This window comes from Aulostomus chinensis, chromosome 16, assembly GCF_037954235.1.
Source record: "Aulostomus chinensis isolate RoL2024-O1b breed Wild chromosome 16, RoL_Achi_v1.0, whole genome shotgun sequence".
NCBI classification, from domain to species: domain Eukaryota; kingdom Metazoa; phylum Chordata; class Actinopteri; order Syngnathiformes; family Aulostomidae; genus Aulostomus; species Aulostomus chinensis.
Window position 1 is genome coordinate 21,708,999 of NC_141335.1, and position 20,015 is coordinate 21,729,013.

General features: G+C 41.9%; 1 protein-coding gene across 2 annotated transcripts in view; it reads right to left on the reverse strand.

Moving 5' to 3' along the window:
• Positions 1-10,018: 10,018 nt before the first annotated feature.
• Positions 10,019-20,015, reverse strand: part of vwc2 (von Willebrand factor C domain containing 2) — a 43,203-nt gene continuing 33,206 nt past the window's right edge. The window contains exon 4 of one of the 2 annotated variants that reach the window (XM_086180442.1): positions 10,019-10,302. In XM_086180442.1, coding sequence (XP_086036568.1) covers positions 10,118-10,302 — 185 coding nt within the window. In that variant the 3' untranslated portion in view covers positions 10,019-10,117. Of the gene's footprint in view, positions 10,303-16,248; positions 17,409-20,015 lie in introns of those variants that run through there. The other variant, XM_086180443.1, reaches the window with a different exon arrangement.

The following is a 20,015-nucleotide window of genomic DNA, read 5'->3' on the forward strand; positions in this document are numbered from 1 at the left end:
CTGACCAAATGTTATGTCAGTTGTGAGGGACGGCTTTTGTCTCTGCCAAATTACTCCTCACAATTGATTTTTGGGGAAACAATGATGAGAAAGACTTGGCGCCGCCTCAGGGTTTAGTTAGCAACCCTCCCAAGATATTACATTTCTTCTTTTGATAGGTGAGGAATTATTTCCTTATTTCTCTTGTCTGTTCCTGCAAATGACCAGTAGATGGAGCAAAAGAGCTGGTAGAGGCTGATGTCAAGCCTGTATAGAGTGGACTGCCTGTCCTTACCAACTCCAGGAACAGTCTACAAATACCACAGGAAAAATGAAAGTCCCTGCTGGAATATAATTATGATGCATTATGAGTTTAAAAATACCATTATACCACAACAAGGTGACTATAAACCTGTAATTGCATACCTCACTCACAGTCCCTGTAGAAATTGTAGAAATATGAACAAGCATCTATTGCAAGTGTGTGTATGGGGGGTGTCAGAAGGGTTGTTGTTTTTTCTTGTTCTATTTTTTTTTTCAGCAAGAGGCACTGCAAGCTGAGAAAGAAATTTTACATGCCATCCGTGTTTTTTAAGTTGACAGTAAAGCAAATGAAAATTATGTAAATCGCATGGATGTTAAAAAGTCTTTTTTTTTTTTTTTTTTTTTTTTTTTTACAAAGGGTGTAATCTGGCGAAGTCCTGGCTTGAAAGAGCTGTCTCATATTCACTAGAGCAAAAAACACAAAATATGTGCCTGAGGGCCTATTAATTAGTTTGCTTGGGTTGCCTAAAATTTCAATGAGCAAAATATAAATATGAACCATACATGCATGCAAATGGCATGCTGTTTGAGAAGCTCTGTGGGTAGGTGGCCTTTTTTCTTGGGAGGCTTGATGCTAACGTGCCAGTGATGATGCTGATGCTTGATGATGGATGATTTTTACCCGGGCTGTCATTAGGAAATGTAAACACCCACGAGCGGTTGAAAACGATGTGTTAAAAATAGCCTAATTAGAGTTATTCCGATAACTGAGTGGTGAATATGCCTCCCACACAATGTTCCTCCACAAAAGGAGAGCACAGATGACACTTGTGAGATCTGATGAGGGTTTCTCTTTGAGAATAGCTCTGCTGGTGAAAACCTACCATTTGTTGCATCAGTCTCATGAGAGCTGCGCTGATTATATATTCCTGCATTTGTAATGGACGGGAGTTCTATAGGATCATGTGATTTATTGCATTCAGAATCCATTAATTATTCTTACATAATAAATTCCAACATATTATATTCCTCCTCCCACAATACTTTGTATCCCAATTATTTCTGGGTTTTTCTTTTGTTGCAGTAAATTAAACACACATTCCAGCCTGAGATATTCCTTTTACAGGGAATCAGATATTTCTGGAGAGGGGAGTCATTACTGTCGTAGCAGCCCTTGTTACTGAGTCCTGTGTTATTAGTCTGCTTGCCGTTCTGTAGACTCCACCACCACCTTAGAAATTATTCAAATCTCACAACTCGCCCGTGGTGCCAGGTCCAATGCCACAATGTAGCAACAGCAGCAGCAGAAGCAGCCACTAATTTGCATCCGTCTGAGGGAAACTGTTGCTCTGGATTAAGAGGCATATTGTTGTTGCTGCTGCGGAGGGTCATCAAAGCAAACTCCTGATTGTAGCGGTGCGGCGGAGGACTATATGGGCTGCTGCTGCTGCTGCTCTGGGCACAGCGTTATTTTTGTTAATCAGACAATAGGGCTGAGTCATAATGACACCTCAGGGTCAGACAGAGAGGGCCTGGAGGTCATCTGCCAGCAATCATCCAACAGTGGGGAGCACATAAATATCCACATTCCCTGTTTAAGTGTGCCAGGGAATCAAGCCTTCAATTAGGTACGGGTGCGGATGACTGACATATTTGTGTTGGCAATACAGTACTTCATGTTACTTCTGAATGGTGCATTCCCTCCCTGCTGTTACCCGTAGGACTCAATCTCATGAAAGTCAAACCTATATCCAGTCGTCTCATTTTATGCAGCAAATACATCACAGTCCTCACAAAGCCTCCGGATGCTTAATGCAGCCTCTGCTGGGATTATATACATATGTCTGTTAAACTGATGAAAATGCATGACCTTACATATATCACAAAGGCCTTGAGTCATTGCTACAGGCTTGTATTCATCACACTGTAAAGGCAGGGAATTGATTACTGCCCAGTGACTATGCAAGCATTAGATGAAAGGGCAAAGAGGCTGAAGTGATCTCTGTTTTATGATGGGTGCAGCACCCTCAGCCGTTTGGAAAAATCCAAACAGTGCATGGGTGAAGTTCCCATGAGTGGCGGGGGTAGCCATGTCCTCGGAGAGTGGCCGAAGGCTTCATTGTGGTGCTGCTTCCCTGCCCTCAGTTGCCGCAGCTCTCCACTTGTCATACTCAGTTAGGTCAGTGAAGTAATGAGTACGCCGCTGTACATTTTTCATGAGGGAGGTGGGAGTGAAAAATCTGCTCCTTATAATGCTTTTAATATGGAAGTTTTCACACACACTCTCCCCCCACCAAGCACCCCCCAGGCCATCATGCTGCTGCATGAGCATGATGTTTAATGTTAACATTCCCCCGGGGAGAGTCAGCATAATGCAATGTCACTTTCACTGATGAATATGTTGACTGCACCAGATATACAAGCAGCTGTAAATCATGCTGAAATTGGGATCACACTGACTGTCCTCTGTTTCAAAGCAGACAGATCAGGAGACAACCAGTGGAAGAATGAGTCACATATTCAGGTCTCACATCGTTACAGTAATTAATTCGTTTGCAAGGAATTACTCTCATGAGCTTCCAAAAATGGGGAGCTATTAAGTATGAATGGGGGACATAACATTCCAAAGATTAATGCAAATGGTCATGAGTGCTGTTCATATTAACTAGCAAGCAAGTAATTAGGGAGATGGGTTTGATTTGGCACATTTATAACATTATATAAATTAACAATTTAAGCTATTTAAAACACTCAACCGCCATGATGGGAAAATGTACTGTTTGCCAAAAGAATACAGGAAAAACAGTTAGCAAGTGAGTAGAGAAGTTAAAGTAGTGAATTAAAATAAAGGACATTAACAGTAACCACAGCCCAAAGTGGAGAAAAACTGGGGATGATTTTTGTTGCTGCCCTGTTTGCCATGCGATGTAATGAGCATGAGTGAATGGATAAGCGTTATATAGTTTTTTGCCGTCTCTCCCCCCCCCCCCCCCCCCCCAGAGGCAGACTTAAAGACAGATCCCCTTCTTTCCTCTGTGCATGCATTAGGGAGCTGAGACCCACAGAAACTAGCTGACTGCTAGTTAGCTTAGCAAAATAAATGGCATTGGATTGTGTTTGCATACATTCGGGATGGTGGTTTGTCCAGAGGTAACCCTTCTCATCCTCATCATCAGTAAAGGTTTTGTTATGTTTGCCGAAGTTACAATGGGGCTTTTGAGGTGCTGCGTCAAATCAGTGCAGTCGGCTCTAGCACCGGAGACATAGTTTCGATTGTGTGTCTGATTCTAATATTACAACGGCTTGTAATTTTAAATACTTCTGTCCTAAGGAGCCTTCTACAAATCTTGTTTGACTGACGGAGGCAAAGACCATTTAAGAGAAAAATGCATTTGAAGACTCATGACAGAGGGATGCTAACACTTCCAATCCACTACCATTCATTGTGTCAAGCTAACTAGCCGCCAGCTGGCCTCACAGTGTCTAATGAATGCACAGAGGAGAGAAGTGAATCGGTCTTCTTGTTGGTCATTGTATCCCTTTGGACCCTGAAACAGTTCAGTTGAAAACAACACAGTACTTAAGAAATGAATCTTCTTGCCTTGTCTAATCCTATAATAATTGTTTTTAAATTGTTCAGTCCCTTTAAGAGGTGCATTTATAATATTTTTGCTTAGAATAAATGGTTGAAACGCTCAGATAAAACTCCAGGCAGCTGACAAATGAAAGGAAAAAAAAATGATGAGTCTATCAAAGGCAGATGTTTCCACACAGGTGAACTGAATAGTAAAAGTGAACAATTCACATCTCATCATGTTGTGTATAAAATGTTAAGCAGACCCACTTGATCTGGAATTGTGGATCAAAAAAAAAACCAGTGTGAAAGCTCTCAGTGACTTTGGAAGAGGGTTCATTGTCAGGCCGGAGTTTCACTCACAAAGATGCTCAACTCAAAAGAGTTTCAATAGGAAAAGAGAGCGAGTTACGCCTGTGTTTATATCTGTGGAAAAGACATCAGAACAGGGTTTCGACTCTCGTTTGATGGCTGTGATTCATTTATGTGGTGTGTCAGGGAAAGCAGAACTGTCCTCATGCGACTGAGGATCAATGCAGGACATGATCAGTCACAGAGAGGGGAATATTCTCGTAGTGCATAAACCCCTCGTTACATAGATGAATGCATCAGTGGTGCCAGAACACTGCTACAGATCTACAGAGCTGAGGTGTATCAAATATGTTCTAATGAGCCAGCCTTAATAGTACTCTCAACACGGGAGCAGGACTGGGCGCTTGACCCCGACAGTGAGAGGATCCCCTAATTGCTCTGTTATAAGAGGGCATTTTGCTAGCATGGTTTGGGTTAACGTATCTTCCAGTGGGGGAGGAGTTCCTGCAAATCATGGTAGTCCTGAGAGATTAAACACTTCTATCTATTTCTTATTCTCTGCCTGTTTTAAATGGACTTGATACGCACATTCATCGGGCTCTGAGAGTAGAAGACAGACGGGAGCACAAACTTTACCACAACAAGTACAAATTGACAGAGCCACGCACACTAATTACATCAACACCAATCAGCCCTTCATTCTCTCCCCTCCCCTGTGATCATCAATTGCTTTTTCTCTGAAAAGCAGCTCACATCCACGCGTAGGAACATCTTTAGAGCGCGACTTAACATTGTTCTTTGGTGACGGCTTAGTTCAGGAGCACAATACCAGAAATATACGCAGCACATGAATAGGTAAACATACCTAAAACAGAAGAGCAATGTATTGATCAAATTATTGTACAGAACAGCCATTACATTTCTGTAAGTGAAGAAGTGGGGGGAAAAAAAGTAGAAAATCAAAAGTGATGTACAACGAGAGCTACATGGGGAGAATGTGGGTGTTTAGAACTCCAGTGTTTAAATACTTCTGCATTCAGCTGTCCTTGGTTGTGGTGACTGAAAGCTGATTGGAAGTGGAGGTTGTGAAGGCTGAGAACGTGAGCAGACTCGTGAGGCCCGCCAGCCCTAACAGCTACAATTGAGACAAATATTTCCATCAGGTAACACAAGAATTAAACATATTATTTCGATCATTCGTGAACAAAACATCTCTATAAAATGTGGGGATTGATCAAAAATAGGTCCAAAAAGACAAAAGAAAGAGGTATACTTTTAATTAGGTGACTGCTTCTCATCATGCTGGATATGGGCAAGGGAACATCCTCCCGGCCTGACGTATCCATCGCTGACAATCAGGACCACCTATTGCCAAGCAACCAAGCATTCATTACCTCCATGAGGGACATCTGGTCATATGGCGCTTCCATCACCAAGCAGAGAGGAATTCCTCAACTGGCTTCAGAAGAAGCGATCACAGGGTATTACTTCATCAAATATTTAAATCGTGAAGTGGAAGGCAATATTGTCTCAAACAATGGCAAAGAGTTCCTCAACAGGTCTCTCTCTTCTCAGACGGCACCAGAATTCTTTCTCTATGTTTGGAAATGGGTTGAAATGTTGTGAGCCAGAAGGATCAAGATATAACAGGAGATGAATATTTCACAAATTTGTCCAAAAGTATTTCAGGCATTCATTAGAGGGTCATTTTTATCATTTGCAGATATTCTAATATTTCTTGTCATAAACCGAGGACAAAGGGCAATAACTTCTTTATCCTGTTAAGTTTGAAATGTTGTAACATGGTGTTAGTTTTGCCTGCCTCAGTTTATCGAATTCTGCTCATGCTTCACATTCCATGGCAGTTTGCGCGAATATAACACGTTTAACAGGATTTGGATTATATGGACTTTTGACAGTGTAAGGAGATCGATGATGCTGCATGAACTATTCAGCCTTTGTGGTGAATATAACTGAATAGCATACTGTAACCACTGTTTGAGTGCCAATCGACTGAAAAATGTGGCAACTTTACCCGCTGTTGTTGTTGTTGTTGCATCTTGACATGGTGTTGTTTATGAAAATCAGAGCTTTTAAATGATGCATGGCACGACGACAGTGGGTCCTCTGAAGTAGAACTGGATCATTGAGGTCAGGGTAGCTTTACATGTGATGCTTGGGGGGGGGGGTGGTGGTGGTACCATCCTCAGTGACATAAGAACAAATAAAAGATCAAACATTTACAAACACTTTGACAAAGACAAAAATTTCAGGACAAGTTTTAAACAACGCCGCAGAGGTGGGCAAGGAGTTCCCGAACGTGGAGGCTCTATTCTCGTTTGTGACAAACTTTGACTTGGGAAGGAAAAAAATAACTTCTTCACTATTCAATAAAGTTCAATAAAGTTGAGAGTACTCCAGCACATTCCTCTGGTCACCGGAAAGGGGGATGTGATGCAGGGTGTCAACGAATCTGATAATATGAGCAGTGTTTCCTGAGCCAAGGGTGGAACAGAGGGGACACCAGTGTGGCCTAGTGCAGCTCACTACGGGCCTCATTCATCAAATGTTCTTTTGCAGTAATTTGCTATGGTGCATTTTATAACCCTCAGTTGAGTCTTACAGACCGGAAGCAAAGCCCGACGCCTGATATTTCCAACTGCTGGAAAATGAAAGATATACCGGTACTGTATTTGGTAATTCTTGTAACAATCACTCAGCCAGACTCGCCAAGACTTTAATGTGGATGTCAGCAGCTGCTTTCTGTCTGTGAGGCTAAATTGCAGGCTAAATGGTCATATAAAATGCTACGTAAGAGCATTTCAGCCTGATAACATCTCATGAATGAGGCTCATTGTGTGTTGCCACCACGTTGCTAAAGAACATGGACAATGACATGCTGCTGGGTGCACTTAGCGGGAGGAGCCAGTACAACTAAGACTGGAAGTAGTAGTTGTGTGGAATAAATCTTTCAAACGAGTAATTCAAGTTTTATTTTAGTATTTGTTAGTTTTACAGGCCTGAAACTGTAACCTCATGCTGCTCACCAGATGAGATCTCTGCCCAGGCGTCTGTTTTTGTCTATGTATTGAATATGATATTTGTTGTAATATTGTTTCAATCCTTCGGTTTAAAGCAAATGGCTGCTGTTTCATCAGAAGCTGATGCTGCTTCAGTCGGCGACCCAAGTACATCAAATTACCTTCTTTATCTCACTAAATGGGTTGTCAGCAATAACATGGCATTGTCGCACAAGTGTGTTGTGGCTTGCAATGACCATGTTTTGCATTTCTGCAAAAGAGAATGAGAATGTCTTCCATCTAAAATCTCTCTTATGGAGGAGACAATTTCTTACCTGTTCTTATTTCAGATTTTCTGCAGGGTCGACTCCTGCTCCAGTGGCCCCTCTGACCAGCTCCTGTACACTCAACACCTGGTTGATTACAAGGTCAAACAAAGTGGCCGGGATCTCATCTGTGACCGTCCCGTTTCTTATGACTCGTCTCCTCTCCCTGGCTTCTGGGGCCTCCTCCTTCTCTTCTTGGACACAGTCCACAGCTCACTCAGCTTCCAAAGCCTGTTGTTCCTTCTCGATATATTCAGCTTTAACTGGATCGGGATCAGGGTCTTGCAATCCTCCTCATCCGCTTGAATAAAATTGCCTCTGATTAAACCGCAGTGGCTCCTCTAGTCATCAGAAAGAAGTTCTGTTGACTGAAGTTATAACAACATCTTATAATTATCAAAACTTAACAAGTGTTAATCACAATCATCAAGGTCGAGGTTTCTTTTATGGTATCCAGAACGAGATCCAGCAGTCCAATGTTTCAAACAGGACAGCATAGACACGCAATGTCACACAACAACAAAACAAACACTCTCGACCAGGCTGCAGCGCAATGTCACAAAATGCCAGAACACCAAGACCACAGCACCACGCGCCCCGGCTCCCTCCTCCGCTGAAGTTCATTAAAGTGCTTCAAATGAGGATCATCAGGTACAAAACTGTTCCTGCAGCCCTTTGTTCTACCCTTAGGGACCACAAACTGACAGCCAGAGTGAAGGAGCTGGATTTTCACCCTGTAAAGGGAGCAGTCTTAAAAAATAGTGGCGGCCTTACGCTACGGCTGTGTGGAGTAACTGACACCGACAGTAAAAGCCCGCTGGCCCACTTGATGACTCGGTGAGGCACATTTTTGTCTTGCAGACACAGGTTAGCAAACCGTGCTAAGAGGGAAGAAGTCAGTAATCATTCAATACAACCCTAGTTCTGTTAATAAAACTGGAGTAGTGTAAAATAAAATAACATCAACATAACATCATGAGATACAGTCATTTTAGAATCAGAAGCATAATATCAAAGTTAATTGACAACTGCTGCTATTAGTTATGGCCGACTTTGTTCAAGAGGATGAGGAGGATTACCTCTAGCAATTCAAGATCGGCAGGTCTTGGAACTGCAGGAATTGAGCTGGCGAGACAGAGTGATGTTACATGAGCCATCCACCACCATCCACTGAGCTAAGCTAACTAGCAGTCAGGATGTCTCTGTGGGTCTCAGCTCCTGAATGAACACACAGAGGAGAGATGGGGCTCCACTTCTCTGGATCTGGGGAGGATGGGCATTTAACAGCCTCATGAAAAAAAAGTGTTATTTTCCAAATTACAGAAACCAGAGTAACATGAGCGTATGAAGTGCTTCTAAACACAGTCACTGATTCTGAGTGTGGGAGTTTTACAACAAAATCACATTTCTTCCAAATGGTTCAAAAAAGAGGGCGGGACGGTGGTGCTGTGGTCAGCACTGTCGCCTCACAGCAAGAAGGTTCCAGGTTCAAGTCCTGGCTCAAGCACAGGATCTTTCTGTGTGAGTCTCCATGTTCTCCCTGTTCCTGTGTGGGTTCTCTCTGGTACTCCAGCTTCCTCCCACAGTCCAAAGACATCAAGAGGGGACGAGGCTGATTGATACGCTAAATTGACCGTAGGTGTGACTGTGAGTGTGAATGGTTGTCTGTCTCTATGTGTTGGTCCTGCTCTGGACTGGTGACCTGTCCAGAGTGAACCCTGCCTCTCGCCCAAAACCTGCTGGGATAGGCTCCAGCCCCCCACCCCCCCACCCACGACCCCAGTTAAAAAAAAGAACTTGAGGGATTCCTTTTTGGTATGATTTTCAGGGGGGTTTTATTTTATAGCCGATTGTACCTGCCACGCATGACCTTTGGCTTGATTGAAGACAGAATGGACCATAATTGCAATATAACTACTCTACTTTGTGTACATAACAGCAAATGCATTCATTTTGTCCTCAGTGAAAGTAATTGTGGCTAATACTGTTAGGAGGAATTTGTTTAGCTCTCTAGTGCAGTTGTGTAATTTACAGATGCAATCAATGAAAATGCACAATACACAAGGCAATTATACCTCAGTGCGCTGTTGGCATGTGGAAAGCTGTGGAATGCATGTGGACTCATACATCTGTAAGACGTTTATGTAGTTTTGAATGAAGGGTTTGCTTTTACAGACATTTAGGATTTGATGAATTAGATGTGTTTTTGCAATAGTAAAAATAAAACTCATAAATCCTTGCCTGCACATGGAGTCTTGCCTCCCTCACAGTATTAATGAGTTTCTTTGGAATAAACTCTACACTGTCAAGACTTGATCAATAGTAGTCAAACTCACACCCTTGATTTCTAAATGCTCCCTGATCTGCAATTACTTCTCCCTGGATTTCGCACAGTATGATTACATTGTTTGCAACAAGCACATTTACAAAAGTTCAGCGCTACAGATCTTTCCTCCGCTGCCAGCATGTTATCGTCTGTGGATTCCGTAAAGTAAATGCAGAAATTGACATTATGACAGTCATATAAATGGGATTGATGAAACAAGCGTGAGTGGAGACACAGTTTGTTCTGCCAAGTAGGAACGATAGAGCGAAGCTGAAATACACAGTGCTATAATCTAGTAACACTGGAATTTAGATTCTCATTTCGAAAAAGTCTGAAAATCGATGCTACAGCGCTCTAGCCTCTCTGAAGGACAAGCCATGATTGATGACAGGGTCAATAATTGTTGCCCATATTTCATTTGAAAGTTGAGCTGTATTTTCTCTTCCTGCATGCAAACTCCTCTTCCTCTGGCCTCTTGTGTGCCTTTGGCCTTGTTCATTTCTGTGGATTAAAGAAAAGAAAAGAATTTCATACACGTTTGATTGAGAGTCAGGATTTCTCTCTGTGGTGAATAGAAGTTTTCCTTTTCTTTAAAACAATAAATCAAATATGTATTTGGGTCTTTTAATGAAATCTGTGTAAGAGAACCTGTGGCATTTTTCTTAATAACCTCCAAAAGACCTGAGGGTTTTCTGAAAAACAGCAAAAAGACACTTCATATTCACTGAAACCTTTATTTCTCTATTTATGAAGGAGATAGAAACACTTTTTTTTAAAGAGTTTTGGCTTCCATGTAAAACTACTTGCATTCACCATAATGTTCATTAAAGGGTTTTTACATCAATAAACAACATATAAAATGAACTGCCGGACATCGCATCAATTCTTGCCCGAGGTCCCACAGGTACAACAACCTATGTGTTTTCTAAAGGGGTTAAAAATTGAGAGTAAAACGTGTAAAACCCACTTTGTAGTGTTTGCATCTGAGGACTTCCGCTATGCAGGGGAAGGTGACACGGAAGAAGTGGACGCCAGTATCATTAAGTGTGTCTTGGCAATCAAGAAAACCTGTAAGAGCTGGTTATTTTTTAGGTCTAATTCATGTTTCATGCGGGGCAGGGGTGCTGGAATTTGCCCCTTAGGAGGGCCAAATATAAAACTTAATAGTGGACCTTGGAGCAAAGTCAAATACGTCCAAAATTGTAAGATCCCAATTTTCCTTGGTTAAATATATTAGCTTTTATTGCCTTGTTGATTAATAACTTAATACTACATGTTTCAGTGACAAGCAAATCCACTTTTGTAAGGTCATTTACCGAATATGTAAATTTTTCAAGTGCTGGTAAAGAGAAATAAATGACCACCTGCAATATCAGACAGACATCCCGCTGCTTGGTCAAATTATAACACAATTATTAATAATGAGAAATTATACTTCAAATCGCTTTTTTTTTAAAAATTGTTAAGTTTTTGTTTATCATGATGTTGTTTTTGTTTTTTATATTTGTATTTATCACATCTGACCCAAATCAAACCTCAAATCAGGCCAGTTTATGCCCCGGGGCCCCACTTCGGGGAGCCATGCTCAGCATGCCCTGAAGAAATAGATATATTTCCTTAATAGATGTATGGCACACTGAGCACTGCAGCACGGTTCTAGATGTACCGTAGCGAAAATCCCAACAATTTTCGTCTCTAGTCATGAGGTGTCTAAGGGCAGCACACAGGACACACATAGCTCTGATTTTCAATCACGGAAAAGACACTGCATTAGGCAAAGAAACAATGAGGGTAATGGACTTTCTCTGTTGCTCAGAAAGATGGACTCGTCCCTCAAGACCTCAGTTTCCATTATTAAACTTCCAACAAATTGCCCACCAACCAAGGCTGTTTCCATTTTCTCTGACCAAAGTCAAATTACATTCTTCTGAAACTTAAACATAGAGAAGAAGGCAGAAAGGGCTCTCACAGTCTGGACCTCCATCTGCTCTCCTGCCAGGTATTTGATTCATGCTCTTGAGGGAACAAAAAGCAAAAACAAATTCAGCAGGTCTGTTTGCATAGCGTGCTGACATCTCTATAGTTTTCATTTACAAAATATCCAGAGGGAATCTACAGCATGTGAGCCAGTGGTTAATACAGTCACTGGGCACTCTCACAGTATGCATCAAGCTCTGGATGATGAATTACCATACGAAGACCGTAGGAAATAAAAAAACAAGACAAAAACAAAAACCCGAATGCTAACACAAGCACTTAGTATTCTGCAGCGTGGAGACAAAAACTGCTACTTTTATGATAATAGAACAATCTGCTATACTACCTCCCAACAGACAGCAACTTATGCAGATGTGCACAGCGCCGCAGTGCTCGACTGAATTGACCCCCCCCCCCCAAAGTATTCAGAAAGCAGGTCACATTGGTGTGAGCTGTCTGCTGTGGATGAAATGCTGCCATCCAAGATGCTCTAATCCTTATCACTCACCTACCTGGCCCATAACAACCAGTGATGGATGGAGCCGCGTGAACATGCGGTTGCCTATCAAGCCTCAGTCATTTCGAGAAAATGGGGGATTTTCCTTTCTCCTAGGCTGAGATTACTTCTTGATGTTGAACAAAGGCGAGTCAGGTGTTCCTTCCCATATCATGTCCTTGTTTAAGGACCCGCTTGCACTTAATTGAAGTATGTCTGTCTCTGTGTGCTCCACAGGTGAATGAATGAATGAATTTAGCTCTACACGACTGGTGGCACCCTCATCTGGAGGCAGCACATGGCAGGAAGGTGAAATTGGAAACGTGGAAGTCTGGCTAATGGTGGCGGACGAGTGCTGCAGATACAATACCAAATCCATAAAGAACAATTTCAGGGCCCAGACTCTGGAGAGCCGGGCGCTCAATCATGAAGTGATTCACTCAGATTGATCAAGGAGCGTCGTAATCACATGGGAATGTTACATACGGCTCCGAGGATGACTCGCAGAACTGTCAAGAGATTCAAAGCTGGATTTAATGGATTCGAGGTGATGTGCTTAAAAATCATTTCAGAGGGTGCGAATAGAATCCTTAAAGCATTTTACCAGCATTTAGCAGCTGTCCGGTGAATTTAATGTTCAGAGGGGTGCAGTTTGAAGGAATAAATTTGGCCTGAGAAAAACAGGGAGCTGAAATTCAAAGGCCTGACTCTCTAAGAAAAGAATCAGATTGCTACAAATGAGTCACAACTCATCGCAGTCTCATAGTTTGATGAAATGGATTCCGGTCAAAAGCTCATTAGGCCATCTGAAATTGAAATAAATGCAGCAAACATAACTTTAAAAATTCACAACTGTCATCAAGGACTTCCTATTTGATAAATGTGCAACAATGAACACATTCCTGCATAATTATTCACTTATTCACCATAAGTCCATGAAGGCAGATCATCGCAGCGCCGCAGGGCATGTAGTCTACTGAAGATGTTATTTATCAAAGTTCTTAAACGCTTCCTGGTATCGACGCAGGCAGGCAGGTAACCTTTGCTTATTTTGTGATTCTGCCTCTTTCAAATTGCCTCACAGAGTTGCTAATACACTTCACAAGATAGCAGACAGATCCGAGCGGAGACAGAGAATTACGTTTGTGTATGGGAAATGATGAAAGTGAACCTGAGCTCTCACAACTTTTGATTGAAGTTGGCAGTGAAGTGGTTTGATCTAAAGCTTCAGTCAAATGCCATTTTACTCTGCACTTCAGAAAGGAAGCTGCAAATACATTCACATAAAGGTTTGACATGTTCCTGAAATCAAGCCTGCTTCAACATTTTAAACCGCAACGTGACATAATGACTTAATAAAAAGAACTCGAAAAGATTTATGATGCTGAAGGAGTCCGTAAGGCTTTAAACATGTGGATTACAGGATTTCGCTAACCAGCTGTCTGAGAATATCTCTCTCCTTCATGAATGTGTGGTAAATTAATGAAATGGCTTTCAATAAATGATTGGCTAAAAATATCAGAGCTGTCAAACGAGGGAGAGGAATGTGTCATAAATCAAAAATGTTACACCATAGTGGGAAAAAGGTCAGTTTTCATGTCAGTTATCATTCATTCACTTTCATACTTTTTCTTTAAACGTGATGTCATCAGTCTCTAAAGCTTCCTTTGAAATGTACACGTTTTTCATTGCTCGTCATGTCTTAAACATCGCGCAATAATGTGGTTGTGAAGAGTTTTGCAGAGTAGAAAATGTATCTGAACAAAATGATATCAGGTGTAGTTTGAGATTCTCACGGGTTAGAAGAAAACACAGAGTTGCTGGTGAAAAGTCGGGGACACTCAAAACCATTCTTCTTTTCGACACTGAGGAAAGTTTGAATGTTCATGTCGGTGCAGTATTTGTACTGGGCAGTATTTGTAAAGTATTCCACTCGGCTGAGTCTTTGTAAGATGCTGGAGAACTTGATGAAAAAAAGATTTCAAAACACTTGCTGTGCATCAATGCGTTATTCACTATATTTTTAGAGTTTGCAGTCGATCAACTAAAAATAGGGCGAAGCTTAGGGGACTTTAAATTTCTTATATTGTCCTGTATCTCCAAAGACACCAGTTAGATCAAATAGTTGATGTAATTTTCCAAAAGTTGAAAATAATAATAATAGTAATAATAATAATGAATAAGAGGAACTTGCAAATTATTTAGGAGTCTGTTTGGCTTAAAACTCTGACCCAGAAAGGTTTAGATGCTCTCAGTGACATTTGTTATCGAGGGTTGGTTCTCCCCCTCCCTCCCTACACACACACACACACACACACACACACACCCTCTCATATTTTCGTTACCATCCTACCAAGCTGTCCTGCTGGTTGCCCCTCTGCCTGCTGTCACTGGCTCCATCTTTCACCTGACGGTGCATAGCTTCACCAGGGCGATGAAGCGAGTGGGAGGATCATGTTATTCCCTGTAGTCCCCCACCCCCACCCCCAAGGAACTACTGCATCAACCAGAAAAAAAACACTCATCCAGCTTCTCACCCACAGACAGAGCCGAGCCGGAGGCAACACAGGGAACCGAGACAGTGGCCCCTGTGTTGGTAGGCAACACAATAGACCTCTGTACTACCTGGGCATACCAGGTCGCAGCATCTGTCAAGAGAGGATACTTCATATGATGCCTTTATATATGTAAGTTAATGAAAGTCTTTGGCTAGAGTTGTGGGTTTTCTAAAACTTATGATGCAAATGACAGAGCTGGCCTATTGCAACAAATGTATAATGGATTTCATCACCTACAGTAATATCATGATAACTCCTCAAAGTGCTGCAGTGAGCATTGTCCAGAACCGGCCAGAAGTCTAATTACATAGCTGGAGTGTCGGAGAGACCAGGCTAATCTCTATGGGTTCATGTCTGGCCAGTCTTTGAAGGAGTTTAGATGTGTAGCACCCTGGGAATCACATTTCAAAGACCATGCCTGTCTTTACTGAGACCACATTTTGTTGGAATATGAAGCAATCTACTGTTAATGACCTGGACAGAGCAGGTGGGGTGAGAGGTTAACATAGTTGGATGAAGTCATTATTTCACTGGCTGATATATGCAGGTAAAGTACTCGGGGGAAAAAAAAATTGACAAAAGGGAGTAACATGTTGAAGGAAAGAACGGAGAGATGATACATCCTCTAAAAAGAGGTAAGTGAGGGGTACGTAGAAATGAGCTCTTAGTATCACAAGTGGTGGATGGAAAAGAAAAATCCTGCCAATCACTTACCACTCGATGCAAAAGCTGTCTTGCTTATCTTGAGTGACAGATTTTGCTTCGAGTGTACAATACAGTCATAGAAGCGGGCGATTTAAGGCCGAGCAGAAACCTTAATAGATCTGTGCCGCTGCTCCCCTGCTGCTTGGAGAGAAGCCTGTCAGGTAGCATGTACATGCATTTAGGCTTATTTACCTCGATCCCGCTGGCTGGCTCACAGGCACGTCTCACTGCTGGAGATGCAACATCGTTGTCTGGCAACCACCTGATCAAAGCATTTTACGGCATGACCAGCGCGTTGCAAAGGGCGACAGGGAGAGTTGTGCCACTAATGTAAAAGATGAAGGGAAAACAGAAACAGGACATCTGCATCCATTTATCACAGGAGTTAAATTGTTAACCGTCATTGTGATCTGCCGGTCGAGAGGCACCGTGGCTCTGCCAGGCGCACACTCTCTACTTCTGAACTTGGAATGGAAGATGGAGACAAGCCAAGATAAGATTCTACACAAATCTGAAGATTCAAGCGGCATCAGTATTAGAGAATCCAGTCTGGCTTTAATTAAAGTGATACATCACTTCAAGAAGATGTGACACATACCAGCGAATCTACTTGAGAGTTTGTGAACTGACTTTTTTGTTCACTCTTGGTGGTTTTGCTGCTGTAGCAATTGATATTTGGATAAAGTATGGCTTTTATCCAGAGGCAACAAGCGAGATTCTCTCTTCCTACTTCTGTTACTTTTGCGATTCCTACAGCTATTGCAGTAAAAAGGCAGAATCACAAAATAACGTAATTCTCTTAAGCCAACTCATTAAATATTTACCTGCAATTTTCACACTAACAGCTCTCATCTTTAAATTTTGAAAAGTAAAAATATTTGATCGTCTGAAAGGACTTCATCACTTTAACCTGCAATAAATGAATCGTTCATTTCAGCTAAAGCTTCTGAGTTTATCACCCTGACTCAGCATGATTCCAGCCAACTTTTGTATGGATTTGGAAGTTTGCGAGTGGAAAAAAAAAAAAAACCCGCAATCGAGCAGCATATAAGAACCATTTGAGCAACTTACAGAGCACAGACTGGCATTTATTTGAAACATGAACACACAGTACCAAGAGAAATATACAAAAAAAAGCACATCCAAATCAAAGCACATTTTAAACATCCAAAAAAGACAAAAGAAGTCAGGAAACAGTCGAGTCCTCATGAGTATCATTCTGTTTACTGTTAACTCTGCTCTTTATCATCCTACACAGCAGTTACTTTGACATGGATAGCACAAGTCTAGTCTGCACTTTGGTTGTTGAGGGACGGCTGGGACGCATTTGTCAGATGACACCGCACGTCCAGACATTGAGGCTTTCACCTCCAAAGACAGCTGTGTGTGTTCTATACATTCTGTTGTTTTATTGACCTCTGGTCCAATACATTGCTTATTAAAATACAGAGCCTATAAAAAATATCTGTAACTAGTTCAGCATTGATTACTCCTATTTTTGTGTCTATTCATAAATAATTTAATACATAGATAAATAGATATTCTGTGTGTGATTATAAATCATCATAAAAGCCTTTTTTTTTTTCAATATAGGAGCGACTATAAATGCTGAGATGCTCGAGGGCTCCTGATGTCCGGTAAACTGGGTGAAAGGCCGAGAGTTTACATGTGGCTTGGCGCTGGTGTTGCGTGCCAATGCCCCCCTCAACGTGCCGGTTTCTAGCTCCGCTGGCACTCGTTCTTACTGCAGGTGGCCTGACGTTCAATCTGCCATGTACCCTCCTCGTATGTGCAGTAGCAGATTGTACACTCATCAATCTTCACCTCTCGGCCGGCTGGTATCACTGCTGTGTCCGCGTAGCAATTTGGCCCTGCAGGAGGGAGAAAAATAAGGGGAAAAGTAGAGCAAAGGCAAATTGAGGTGCAATGCGGAGCTCATATATATTTTCAAATTGTTTACACTGTGTTGTTATCAGCTTGTCACATGATTGAGGTCAGACTCAATGCGGAAAATGCAAGATTGTGATTTATGATACGCAGCACTGGTCAAAATCAATCATGTGTCAGCTAATTTTATAATTCCTGAGTTGTCTAGACAGAGATGTGTAACATAAAATGTGCTTGTGTTGCAGTGAGGAAGAAACACCCACGTCATTGAAGTTGTCCTTGTCTGTTATTTTTCCGTTATCAGACCCACCAGGGTCAGGCTTCAATCCGTTAAATGTCACAAAGTCCTTTTTCTTTCTTTCTTTCTCTTTTTTTTGCTACTTGAAGGATCTTCGTCAGTGTGCCACTCTCAGACCAGAAGCGGTGGAATTCTGACTGTAACAACAACTGAATTACGTGTTTGCCTTGAGATGTTCAATTAATAGTGAGTAGCATTAAAAATCAGCTCCACACATGCATTAAGGAAGCAAATACTCTTAGCAACTGTTGTGAATCCATTAAGAATTTTAATCAAGTTAATCACAATAATATCCTGTGATTAATGGTGAGATTAAAAGTATTTAGCTGTACTTTCTGGGGTAATAAAACAAATACATACGTGACTAAAAACTGATTGTTTTAGTTGTTTTCACTTCATGAATAACACTTCAGCATTGATAACTTATTAAATCTGTTCATTTGCTTCGTAGAAGAACTCAGTCTACATTCAGACTATTTGGCATTGGCATTTGTTGTGTTTGATCTGCATTGTCGTTACAAGGTGAACTGCAGTGTGTGTGTGTGCGTGTATCTCATTCATGAGTCGCTGCAGAGGTTTTTGCAGGGCTGGGTTGTACAGTAAATGTCTCTTTTACGGCACTTGACACTTTGCTGCGCCTTGTGGTAAACAACCATGCTTGAGGGGGGAAGTAGCGGTCAAACGTAGGCAGATGATCCAATATCAATGCATTAATATTCACAGCACTACACAACACTAAATAATGTGTGCCAGTAATTGTGTGGTAAAGAAAAAAAACATTAAAGCACCACCTACACTTTCACTCATTAAAAATTCCTTATAACACGAATATACAAATATGTCTGTTTTCAGGTGTCATTGCTGGAAACACCGGCTGTCTCTCACTTCTCTATAAAGTCCCGTCTCTGTTTGCGTCCTGGAAGCTTCAAAGTTCCACTTTAAACTGGATCAGGACCAACTTTGAAATTGTGATGTCACAAATTCAGCTCAAAACTCCATCCATCCATCTATTTTCTTCCGCTTATTCCTATTAAGGGTCACAGGGGGGTGGAGCCTATTCCAGCAGCTACAGGCGAGAGGTGGGGTTCACCCTGAACGGGTCACCAGCCCATCGCAGGGCCAACACATACAGACAGACAACCATTCACCCTCACAGTCACACCTACGGTCAATTTAGAGTATCAATCAGCCCCAATCGCATGTCTTTAGATGGTGGGAGGAAGCTGGAGTACCAGAGAGAACCCACGCAGGAGCAGGGAGAACATGGAGACTCAACACAGAAAGATCTCGTGCCCGAGCCAGGACTTGAACTCTGAACTTTCTTGCTGTGAGACGACAGTGCTGACCACTGCACCACGTGCCGCCTTCAGCTAAAAAGTCAAACTCTTAATCTTAAATCAAACTCTACATGCGCACGCACACACACACACACACACACACACACACACACACACACACACACACACACGTGAAGCTCAAACCTTGAACAGTGGGAACACTTGTTTTTAACTGAAGAAGGACTAAAAATATCAAGACAAGAGGTGATTGAGAGCCCACTGGCCCTGACCGACAGACAATATTTTGTACACAGCAGAAATAAAGTCATAAACACATGAGCAAATGTCATGGCAGCAGCTGGTTTTAAATGAGACTATCCGAGCTTTGAGAGACAAAAATAACAATTTTTTTTCAAAGCTCCTGCAGGAACTCTTCGTCCTCCAGGGCCGAACAAGAGGCTGGATGCCCCTGAGACCCAGAGAGACCAGCTGACTGCTAGTTAGCTTAGAACGCTGCGTAAAGGATCAGGTGGCGCAATCAGCTCGACTAACTTGTTCACGTGTTTGCCAAACCAGAGAAGACATAGTTTGTTTGGTTTCAGCTCAAATCAAAGTGTTTGTGGATTACTGGGCATACGGCACAACAGCAGGACAATGAATATAAAGCAGGTAAATGCACTTCATCCCTCAGTAACTCTACACCTGTGTTTTTCCAACTGTGGGGGGTCAAAGCTGATGCAGTGCTCAGATTTTCATGACCAATAATGTCTGATAAATCACAGAATATGCAGAACTACCCCAACATAACATTTCTGCTTTTCTAAAAGACTTTTGAAAAGTGCAAATATACACAGGCCAATGGGACTCCAGCTAGTTGGAATGTAGGACTTCACTTGCTGTTTTACCGCTATCTGTTGCAGTGATTACATTTCCATATGGAGTTCAGCACGGTTTCATTTTGTCTTCCGTCTGTAAGATATTTTCATGACATCCCTGTGAACTTGAATCCAGTCAGT